This window comes from Rattus norvegicus, chromosome 20 (genome assembly GCF_036323735.1).
Source record: "Rattus norvegicus strain BN/NHsdMcwi chromosome 20, GRCr8, whole genome shotgun sequence".
NCBI lineage: Eukaryota > Metazoa > Chordata > Mammalia > Rodentia > Muridae > Rattus > Rattus norvegicus.
Genome location: NC_086038.1, coordinates 7212590 through 7223456, shown reverse-complemented (window position 1 = coordinate 7223456; position 10867 = coordinate 7212590). Strand labels below are relative to the sequence as shown.

Here is a 10867-nt window from a genome sequence, read left to right as displayed (position 1 = left end):
CACCCATTGTCACGAAGAGGAGCTGAGGTTGCGGGATGGGAAGTGACTCAGCCAGGGTTACACAGCTAGGAGTCATGCAGGAGTCAGCTCCGCCTTTCATCCCGCGTGGGCAGCAGCAGGCGCTGCCGCCGCGTTAACTGTTAACACCAGAGATGACGTTGGTCCTCGGTTTGTGGGGGCTGGTGGACTGGACCATCCAGCCTTCAGCAAATGCATACGGGGCTCCCAGCGGAACCGTACAGGGGAACCAGACCGTACAGCCAGGAAATGGTAGTCATGGGTCCCTGATGCTTTTATAGGGGAGACAGGGAGTTATTTAGTGCATGTACCCACATAGGTGGGAGTGATTTCAAGAGCAGAATCGCTCAGATCTTGAGAATATCTAAGAAAAAGACTCAGCCCTCAAAAACAGCATATGCCAAGGCCCTGGGGCAGAGCCCCCGTGCTGTTCTGGAATAGGTCAGTATATTTGCAGCACAAATGTACCGGGGTTTGTGCCCTCTGTCCCCCTCCCCCCTTACCCCTGACCCTTAATCCTGAGATGGGTGTCTCTGTCAGGTAATGTAGTCACTAGGCTCGGTAGAGATCTCAAGAATCTCAACCTGACTCCCATCCTCCTTGGAGGAACCCCACTTTGAAAAATGGAGCCAGCACTCCGCTCACACATAGGAGAGGCCAACCACAGCTCTTCCGAGTGCGTCTGTTAGGAATAGCACAGGCCTCTCAGGGCCTGGAGTGGGGTTGGGACACTCATGGGAGGAGGTAAATAAAGTCCCTCAAAGTTCTACTGTCAAACTCAGAAGCTCGCACTGGCCAGTGTGGGGGGCTGGTCAGTTGGACAGGAGAAGAAACTCTGGTGTCGTCGGTCCCAGCTCCACCTGGGCTTCAGGAATCTAATAAGGACCACGAAGGATGAAAAGCTATTGCAGCTCTTTTCGGGTTGGTTCAACCACCGCGCCTGGGAGGAGGTTCAGCGGCCTCTCAGGTGCTTGGCACACTGCACCCCTGGGTGTGGCTCTCCGGGCCCACTGCACACAGACGATCTTGTGTCCCGTTCTTCAGGGTGAGGGACGCCAACTTTGTCACAGCTGGTCTAGCTAAGCTGACGCGCTGGTAAATTAAATAGACCGCACCCGCAGGGAGGCGTTGGTCCCAGGGTCCCCTCCTTTCAGCTGCTTTACTCTTCCTCCTCTCCGTGACCCCAGAATTCTTAGCGACAGGCTGCCTATGTGGGCAGAGCCATTGCCAACTTCTCTTGAGGGGCAGAAGGTGGGAAGCGTCAAGTAAGAAAGAGATCCCGAGGGCTGGAGAGATGGCTCGGCGGTTAAGGGCACTGACTGCTCTTCCAGAGGTCCTGAGTTCAATTCCCAGCAACCACGTGGTGGCTCACAGCCATCTGTAATGGAATCTGATGCTGTCTTCTGGTGTGACCGAAGATAGTGACAGTGTTCTCACATACATAAATAAAAAAAAAGAAAAAAGAAAAGAAAAAAAAGAAAGAGATCCCGAGTAGGGGGCACCTGCGGGGAAGGGATGAGGTGCTCAGAGGGTCTTGGGGTGAAGGGGTGGAGGCTGAACAACACCCCATGACAGGCAAGGCCAGAGAAGAGAACAGTTCAGAGGCAGAAGCATGGGGTCCATGCCAGACAGAGACACAGGCATCGAGGGGTGGCTGGGTCTGCATCAGGAGGATTCCTCAGCCCTCAGCCTTGCAGGCCAGGACTCCGGGTTCTCCAGGGATACACTTGGAGGATGCCTGAGCCCTTAGCCTGAGCCCTGTGCTTCAGCAGTTGGGTTTGCATCAAAGTTAAATGTGATTCTAAACGCAGTTCAGGGTCATCCCTGGCTACACAGGGACACAGGGAGCTTGGGCTATGGGAGACCCCGTCTCAACATGAAAGTCATGGAGGGTCTAGACTCAGACATGCTAGGCTCATATCCCCCACTGTGTCACATCCTGGTGGCTGCCTTGGAACCTCGGTTTTCTTGGCTGTAAAATGGGGATAAATGTCCTTGGGTGGGATTGCCACAGGCATGGGGGGGGAGTGTCATGTGGGGGTGGGGTGGGCTGGGGAGCAACACCAGAGACTGAAAACAGCTCTCCACAGGGAATGTGATGTCACTGCCATCCCCGGGGACTCTCCACTAATCACGTTCCCTTTCTTCCCCAGGTCACTTTGCTTTCTTTTGCGGTCGAGTCAGAGAGTACCTTCCTGGATTACATCAAAGGAGGGTGAGAGAAACAGGGCCTGGCCTCCCCAGCCCCAGGGAGAGGGCAGGGCTCCATACCGTGTAACCAGAGCGTGCCCCACGAGGCCCCAACCGAAGCCTGACACTGGGCTCTCAGGAGACTCCACCTTAGAGCTGAGAACCCTGCCTACCTCTGGATTCCAAGTCCAGGAGACTGGCCTGGGTCGTATGGGATTCCTGAGCAGAGATAGGACTTTATGGAGCTAGGGACTCCATGACAAAGAGGGCCAAGGTGTGGGAGGTAGAACGTGCTCTGGGCAGGCATCAGGAGATGTAGGTTCTGGGTTCCTGTTTGCCTTGGATTACAGTGGGTGAGTCACGTCCTCTCTGTGGGTCTTGCTTCTGTTGAGTATAGGACAGGGACCTATAGGGACATTAGGGGACAGTCCCAGGGACAGCAGGTGCCCAACCCCAAGCTAAAAGAGCAAAAGGAACTGCAGGGGTGACCTCCAGGCCATCTCAGGCAGCACAGTCAGGCTGCCTCAGCTTACTCGAAATGGCCTGGTTCCAAAGAGGGGCCTCCCTGGTACACTCCCTTCGGGCAGCTGCCAGGTCAGGGCGTGGGCAGCCGAGGGCCCACAGGTGCAGGTGAGGGATGACTGCACCTGCCTGAGAGGAGACAGGCAGGGCAGCTACCCAGGGCGCATCCCAGCCCGGCAGGCATCTGGCTGCCTGGTCTCCAGGGCACAGAGAGCCAGCTGTCCTGGGCCACGGCTCACTTTCCCAGGACTCTGCTGTTCCTTCATCTCCTGAATTCACAGCCTCAAGGTTACAAGCCCTCCTTCTGCCTGCAGAACACACGCACACGCACACACACACACATACACACACATACCACACCACACACCACACCACACATCAAACACACACACACACACACATACACACACCACACCACACCACACACCACATCAAACACACACACACCACACACCACACCACACATCAAACACACACACACACACCACACACCACACCACACATCAAACACACACACACACACACACCACACACCACACCACACATCAAACACACACACACACACACCCCACACCACACACCACACACACACCACCACCACACATCAAACACACACACACACATACACCACACCACACATCACACACCACCACCACACATCAAACACACACACACATACACCACACCACACACCACACACCACCACTACACATCAAACACACACATCAAACACACACACACACACACACACACACACACACACCACACACCACCATCACCACACATAAAACACACACACACACACACACACACACACACACACACACACACATCCTCCTTCTGGGTACCCAAAGACCTCCTCTAGCCTCACTGCATGGGGTCCACTGTGGCTGCCTTTGCAGAGCCGAGGAACAGCTCAAACCAAAAACCTCTCTCTTCTTTCTTCCATTGAGCAGTCAACCCTCATTTTCCACAGCACCTGGCAATCTTCAGACAAGCTGCATTTTGTTCTCCATCTCATTTGCATAGCGCTCCAATTTACATAGCGGGTGGGACTGAGACCTTATCTCCATTTTGCACACACCTGAGAGGTGACCTGGCTCCTTTTGCTCCTGGCTGATTAGTAATCCTAGCCTCGTTGTCGGCTGTATCTCGTGAGGCTGGACAGGATAGAAGCCGATCATGGGATGGTCATGATAGAAGCAGGGGGTTGCTGAAACACCGCACATGTTCAGAGCCCTAGAGGAGCACTCTGGATTGCCCGAGCTAGGAGCAGAAGGAATGTGTCCAGGCAGGAGGCTGATAGAGCTGTCTGTCTGGGGATCCTGGCTTCCCTTCCTTGCTGGCTGAACCCAGGACAAAAAAAAAAAAAAAAAAAAAAAAAAGAGGTTCTTGTGCCTCATAAGACAAGAGCAACCTGGCTGCAGGGAGTTGGTCCTCAAAACGCTTGGTTTCCTTTCCCCCATGTTTTCAGTGCTTGAAGGAGAAGAATAGATAAGAAGCAGGGCCATCCCCTCCCCTCATCCTGGTTTTGGAAGAGAGACAACCCAGTTGTGCCTCTTGGCTGTAGTTCAGCAGGGCAGAGCCATCCTCCCAAGGATGGTCCCCAAGTCAGGGTTTTTGCTCTCCGTGTGTCTCCCATCTTCTAACAAAATAGTTCCTTAATTTCACATGGAGAGATGCCACCAGTCTACTACCATAGCAAGAGGTTCCCAGCCCTAGGCTTCAAACAAGTATCTAGCTGCGTTGAGTGCGCCAGTGATTGACAGCCATCCAGGGGCCCAGGCTCTTGCTTCCTTGTGGCTCCTGTCTCAGAGTCTGGAGTCCAGGGGGCGCTCTGTCCCCAGATAGCAGAGACATGGGGCTGCCTCTACATAGAAAACCTGGCTTGTCTCCTGCTGCCTAAGTCCTTGCCCTTTCCCAGGGGACGAAGATCCTCCATGCGGCAGCTCCGCTGTGATTGGGTGGCAAGAGAGCTAGGATTTCTAATAGGAATGGTGTCCTAAGTACACTTGTAATGGGGCCTGGCATCCTCTACAGCCACAGGCAAGGCACCTTCCACCAGTGGGACCCTGAAACCCTCCTCAGATTCTAAGTACTCCAACCAACTGGATTGTCACAAGGAGGGGGCCTGGATTCTTCTCTCTAAGATTCCCAGCGGTATAAGAATCACATGAGACCCCACCCAGGCCCACCTCTTTTTCAGTCTTACTCTGACCTGGCTTCTTGGATCCTGCAACAGCCAACTGGGAAACCTCTACTCTGACCTCACTATGCAAAATGTCAGCACCTGCTATAGAATCCAGACGGAGTCGTGAGCCTCAAGGGCCTCCCCCTGCCTCTCACCGACCATCCCCCAATCCCCAGACAGTCAGATTCTGTTCTCTCCATCTTATAAAGAAAATCACACCCCTCATCCATCCCCAGGTCCTGCAGAATGCAAGGCTTTCTCCTCACAAAACACAACACAGGGTTAAGGAGATGACTCAATGGTTTAGAGTGCTTCCTGTCCTTACAGAAGACAACACCCAGGTCAGGGACTCAGCAGCCTGGAACTCCAGCTCCAGGGCATCTGACACCCTCTTGTGGCCTCTTCCTGCACCTACACTCAAGTGTTCATACACAGAGACACATCATCATCATCATCATCATCACCATCATCATCACCACCACCATCATCATCATCACCACCACCACCACCACCATCATCATCATCATCATCATCAACAAACCATAATACGTGATCACAAAAATAGCCCACAGGGGCTGGGGATTTAGCTCAGTGGTAGAGCGCTTACCTAGGAAGTGCAAGGCCCTGGGTTCGGTCCCCAGCTCCGAAAAAAAGAACCAAAAAAAAAAAAAGCCCACAAACCATAATACCATAAACGCTAAAAAATAGTTCCTTAATGCCAGATTCCAGGCAGTTTTCAGAGGTCCCTGGTTGTCTTTTTTGTTTTGTTTTTGTTTTTCAAGACAGAGTTTCTCTGTACAGCCTTAGCTGTCCTGGAACTCACTCTGTAGACCACGCTGGCCTCGAATTCACAGAGATCCCCCTGCCTCTGCTGCCCCAGTGCTGGGATTAAACGTGTGTGCCACCACCTCCCAGCTTTAAAACTTTAAAATTGGTCAGTTCTGAAGTCCAGTCAAAATCTAAGTACTGACTGATACATTTCTCTCTTAATTCTGCTTTCGTCTTGAGGGATCTAGAAGGGGGACCGAAGATTCCCAAGTTCGTGACTGAGATTCCTATAGTGGTTTTATGTGGTTTCTCATAGACTCTGGGTGTGTCCCCCGTGAAGTCATTTAACATGTCTCCACTCTGTCAGAACTTAAGAGACTTGGGGTGTGGTGCATGCCTTTGATCCAAGCAATCAAAAAGCAAAAGTGGGAGGATTTCCACGAGTTCAAGACCAGCCTGGTAACATAGCAAGTTCTAGGCTAGCTAGAGCTGCCCACCAAAACCCCATCTCAAAGCTAAGTAAACCAAAGAGAAAGAACTAGCAGAGACCTGTGGGAGCTCAGCCAGGTTCTGGGTTGTGTTTTTGGCCAGACAGCATCGTGGGTAGTGTCATGTTCTTCCCTCTCAAGGGGCTCGGCGTGTATTTTGATTTCGTCATGTTTTAACCATTAATCAGAATTTGAACCAGAAACTCAAATGAGCCCTGAACTCATCTGCTCAAGCGGGCACAGGGGAGGGCAGGTTCAGAGAGGAAGGGACAGCGGCCCATAGAACCGTGCGTGCCCACACAACATAATCAGCCCCCATGTGTTCTGGAATGCTCACCCCCAATGCCCACAGAGGCCCCGTGGAGGGGCATGGAGGGGCCCAACTGTCTCAACTTCACAGAGCTCGCACGCAAGTGGTTTCTTTGAAGTCACATGCCTGACAAACGCAGATGCCTAGGGTCTTTTCCCACCTTGCCCAGCGCTGCCCACTACCCAACCCTACCCCCCCAGGTGACTCCAGGTCTTCTCCTCTTTAGGACACAGATCAATTTCACCGTGGCCATCGACTTCACTGCCTCTAATGGTGAGTGGGGGCAGGAGAGGGCAGGGTGGGCATCTCTGGGCTGTGGTGGACAGCTTGGCTTTGAGCCAGGTCCTTCGTACTTCTTTCTCTTCCTGTGGTATGACACGATTCCTGGGGAGGTGTAAGCAAACATCTCTGCACCCCAGATAGGGAAACAGAAACAGATGAAAGGGCAGACACCACCAGAACCCAATGTGATAAAGCGGTGATTTTCCTGGGCTGGTGTACAGGAGAGAGGAGTTACCACAGGAACGTGGGTGGCTTGAGAGCCACCTCAATGCGGTGACAACTTGGGAAAGCTGGAACCCTGGGGCTCTCTGCACAGCTTGCAGACAGTTCAAAAGGCACCCCCTGTGCCTTCAGAGTTATTTACTTCCCAAGCCTTTGGGAACCTCTCTCTGAGGTGGAATGCTTCAGTTCAGAGGGGAACTACCTGCCAGAGAAGGCTTCGGGGTTCATAGAACCAAAGTTAGAATGAAGGGAGCTGTCCATGCCTTTAATCCCAGCACCCGGGAAACAGAGGCAGGTGGATCTCTGTGAGTTCAAGCCAGCCTGGTCTACACAGTGAGTTCCAGGCTAGCCAGGGCTACACAGAGAAACCCTGTCCCCCAAACAAATAAATTGTTGATTCGATTAAATTAAAACAGCCAAACAGGCCGAGGCCTCCCCAGGTCAGATGATCCCATCCTGCTGTGCCTATGCCGGTGGGGGAGCACACCCCAAGCCATTGCTCTGATGAGGAGCACCCAGTCTCTCTGGAGCACAAGGTAATGCAGTGTTCTAGATCTCGCAGTGGCCAGGGGCCTCCACAGTTCCCGAGCATACCCTAAAAAACAGCACAGAGCTGCTGGTGGGGTCACCCCCGGGGTGCTCTGAGCTCATTTATCTGTGTCAGAAGACACCTAGGTCACAGCCTCCTCTGCTGTGTCAAGCCTTTCTCTGGCTACCGGGCATGAGTGCTGGGCTGTTAGAGTTAGCACTAATGTCAAAGAAGACAGTAGGGAAGACGGCTCCGTGATTAAAAGTCTTGCCATGCAAGAAAAAGACTGGAGGTGTGTTGCTTAGGACCCACATGCATGGCCTATCTGTTATCAGCCTAAGTGGAATTATTGATGTCGGCCAGCTTATAGAGTTTGATTGGAAGACCGTACCTCAGTGAATAAGGCAGGAGAGCAATGAAGGATGATTCTCAAATCTGTCTCCATATGGGTGTGCTCACACATGTGTGCACGCCCACAAACATGCAGGCATGTGTGCACACATATATGCAAGCAGGTGTGTTCACCGACAAACATGCAGGCAGGCGTGCACGCACACATACATGCAGGCATATATGCAAGCATGTGTGCTTATACACATACATTCAGGCAGGCATGCACACACATACATGCAGTCATGCATGCAGACAGGCATGCACACAGATATGAAAATGGCAGAAAGATACTTCTACTAACATCACTCAGTTAGTCCCTTAACCTCGACCTTGGGATGGGGCAGGTACCGCTGTTCAAACGGTGGATGAAATTAAGGCTGAAGGGTTAAGACCACATAGCTTAGTATCGAGCAGAGAGATGTTGGTTGGGGTTGTCGATCCTGAATGCATCAGTGAAATCTGAACGCTTGAGGCGACAGGGCAATGGTAACATCATGGCAGAAGTAAGGAAAGGGAACTTGTGGGGAGGGGCACTGTTAGAGGAAAGCCACACTGGGTCTGCGGTCATGGAAGGGAGACACGGAGTTGAACCTCATGAATGTTAGGAGAGAAACAGACACTGCCAGGGGCGTGCAGGGAAGTTGGAGAGGCTGGTGAGACTGCGCCTGAGGAGCTAAGGCTGGGAGAGTGGAGGAAACAGGAGGCCAGACCTGCTCCTTGGGGATCCAGTGGCTTGGCCGGCTCTGTGGGGGATGTGAGTGAGATGAAGCCTCGGGTGCTTCAAGCAGAATATCTGGCCTTGGAGTAGGGTCTGGCAGGCCTGTGTGTGTAGTGTGGAGTATATGTAAGGGCAGGGGCAGACAGGAGCCATGAGGAGGTGGTGGCTTTGAGGTGAGGGTAGAAGGGAGGTGGGATTTGGGATCTGTTTCAAGGGTCAGTCAGTCACTGTTGACTGCCAAACCGAGACAGATTGGAGGTCCTGATAGAAGGTTCAGGGGTAAACACTTAGAGGCACTTATGGACATGCCCGGTCCAGTTTGGCAAATGTCCTTGTGTCCTGTGTTGCAGGGAACCCCTCGCAGTCCACGTCCCTCCACTACATGAGCCCCTACCAGCTGAACGCCTACGCGCTGGCGCTGACTGCCGTCGGGGAGATCATCCAGCATTATGACAGCGACAAGATGTTCCCTGCCCTGGGCTTCGGGGCCAAGCTGCCCCCCGACGGCAGGGTGTCCCATGAGTTCCCGCTGGTAGGAGCTCCCAGGCTGGGAACAAGCAGGGAAGTGGGATGGGGCGGGGTGTGTGTCTTTTTTTCTGTCTTTTTTATTTTTGTTGGGCTTTTTTGTTTTGTTTGGTTTGATTTGGTTTGGTTTTGGTTTTGGTTTTTCAAGACAGGGTTTCTCTGTGTAGCCCTGGCTGTCCTGAAATTCAATCTGTAGACCAAGCTGGCCTGGAACTCAGAGATCCCCCTGCCTTTGCCTCCTGAGTGCTGGAATTAAAGGCATGCCACCGGCTGACTGAGCTAGGAGGTTTCTAGTTCTTGACCTTGGCCTAAATACTTGCGGGGGAGGAGGGACTCCACCTACTTGAGTTGGGGTCTGAGTTAGAGACAACTATGCCCTGTCTCTACCTGCGCCCAGCCCCCATCTCCCTGAGCCCAGCCCTGCTTCTTGGGCTCCTGCTTCCTCTCTGCCTACTTGGGCTCAGCTGTCTCCTCTCTGTCCCAGAATGGCAACCAGGAGAACCCCTCCTGCTGTGGCATCGATGGCATCCTGGAGGCCTACCACAGCAGCCTGCGCACTGTGCAGCTTTACGGCCCCACAAACTTCGCCCCTGTCGTCACCCACGTAGCCAGGTAAACCTGGGTACAGCTGGTTCCGAGGGAACACCACTGGAGAATTTAACAGAGTATCTCTTACCACCTGCCCCCGGATACCATCACTACAGAATTTAACAGAGTATCTCTTATCACCCGCCCACCATTCAGCGTGAGGCCCAGAAGACTCCCTTTAAGCTCCGACCAGGGTGTTTAGAAGTGTTGTTCAGGGGGCCTGGGCCAGAGGCTCCAAGACCTATATACCTTTGTGTGTCTACCCCGCCCCCGCCCCCATGCCCACAGGAATGCCGCAGCTGTGCAGGATGGTTCCCAGTATTCTGTGCTGCTGATCATCACTGATGGTGTCATTTCGGACATGGCACAGACCAAGGAAGCCATTGTCAATGTGAGTGGAAGACAGCTCTCCCTCTCCCTCTCCCTCTCCCTCTCCCGGTCCCCCCCACTCCTCTCTCTCTCTCTCTCTCTCTCTCTCTCTCTCTCTCTCTCTCTCACACACACACACACACACACACACAGTTTGTGGGGACTAAAGCATCTTGTCCCACCCCTAAGAGAATCTGAGGGTGTTTCCTTTAAAGAAACACTGGGTGGCTTCCTTTCCTGCCCCCACAGTCTTTCCCCCCATCCCCTCATCCATCCAGTTCCTTCTCAGAGACTGGAGGAGCTTGGAGAGAGTACTAGACAGGGTTGGGGGAATGTAAGATGCCCTGAGCCTATGAAATCTCAGACCTCTGAGCCACACTGATGGCTGTGTTCTTTGGGAAGACCATGACCCCCTCAGTCACCCACCCTAGGCCCCAGCTTGCCTGTCATGTGAGATAGGGGGTCTCAACATGAGGAAAGTTCCTTCCCTAACCTTTTTTTTTTCTTTTTTCTTTTTTTTCGGAGCTGGGACCGAACCCAGGGCCTTGCGCGTAGGCAAGCACTCTACCGCTGAGCTAAATCCCCAACCCCCCTTTCCTAACCTTGACCCGTGGTTTCCCTGTTAAAGGGGCACCAGCCACAACTGCCTTCCTCCCTCATGGTGGAGCCCCAGCACCAGAGAGGGGAGGTGGCTCCCAGAAGCTGGTATCCCAGGTAGATCCAGCTTCCCCGGCAATTTATCCTCGTGATCTGT

The 10867-nt window shown here is 53.1% G+C and overlaps 1 protein-coding gene across 6 annotated transcripts in view; it reads left to right on the top strand.

Moving 5' to 3' along the window:
* Window positions 1–10867, top strand: part of Cpne5 (copine 5) — an 82571-nt gene that overhangs the window by 67503 nt on the left and 4201 nt on the right. For 4 of the 6 annotated variants that reach the window (NM_001107616.2, XM_017601646.3, XM_017601647.3 and 1 more), the window contains 5 exons: window positions 2172–2233; window positions 6714–6760; window positions 8982–9163; window positions 9641–9768; window positions 10033–10135. In NM_001107616.2, coding sequence (NP_001101086.1) covers window positions 2172–2233; window positions 6714–6760; window positions 8982–9163; window positions 9641–9768; window positions 10033–10135 — 522 coding nt within the window. Of the gene's footprint in view, window positions 1–63; window positions 271–2171; window positions 2234–6713; window positions 6761–8981; window positions 9164–9640; window positions 9769–10032; window positions 10136–10867 lie in introns of those variants that run through there. The other 2 variants (XM_063279146.1, XM_039098709.2) reach the window with 2 other exon arrangements.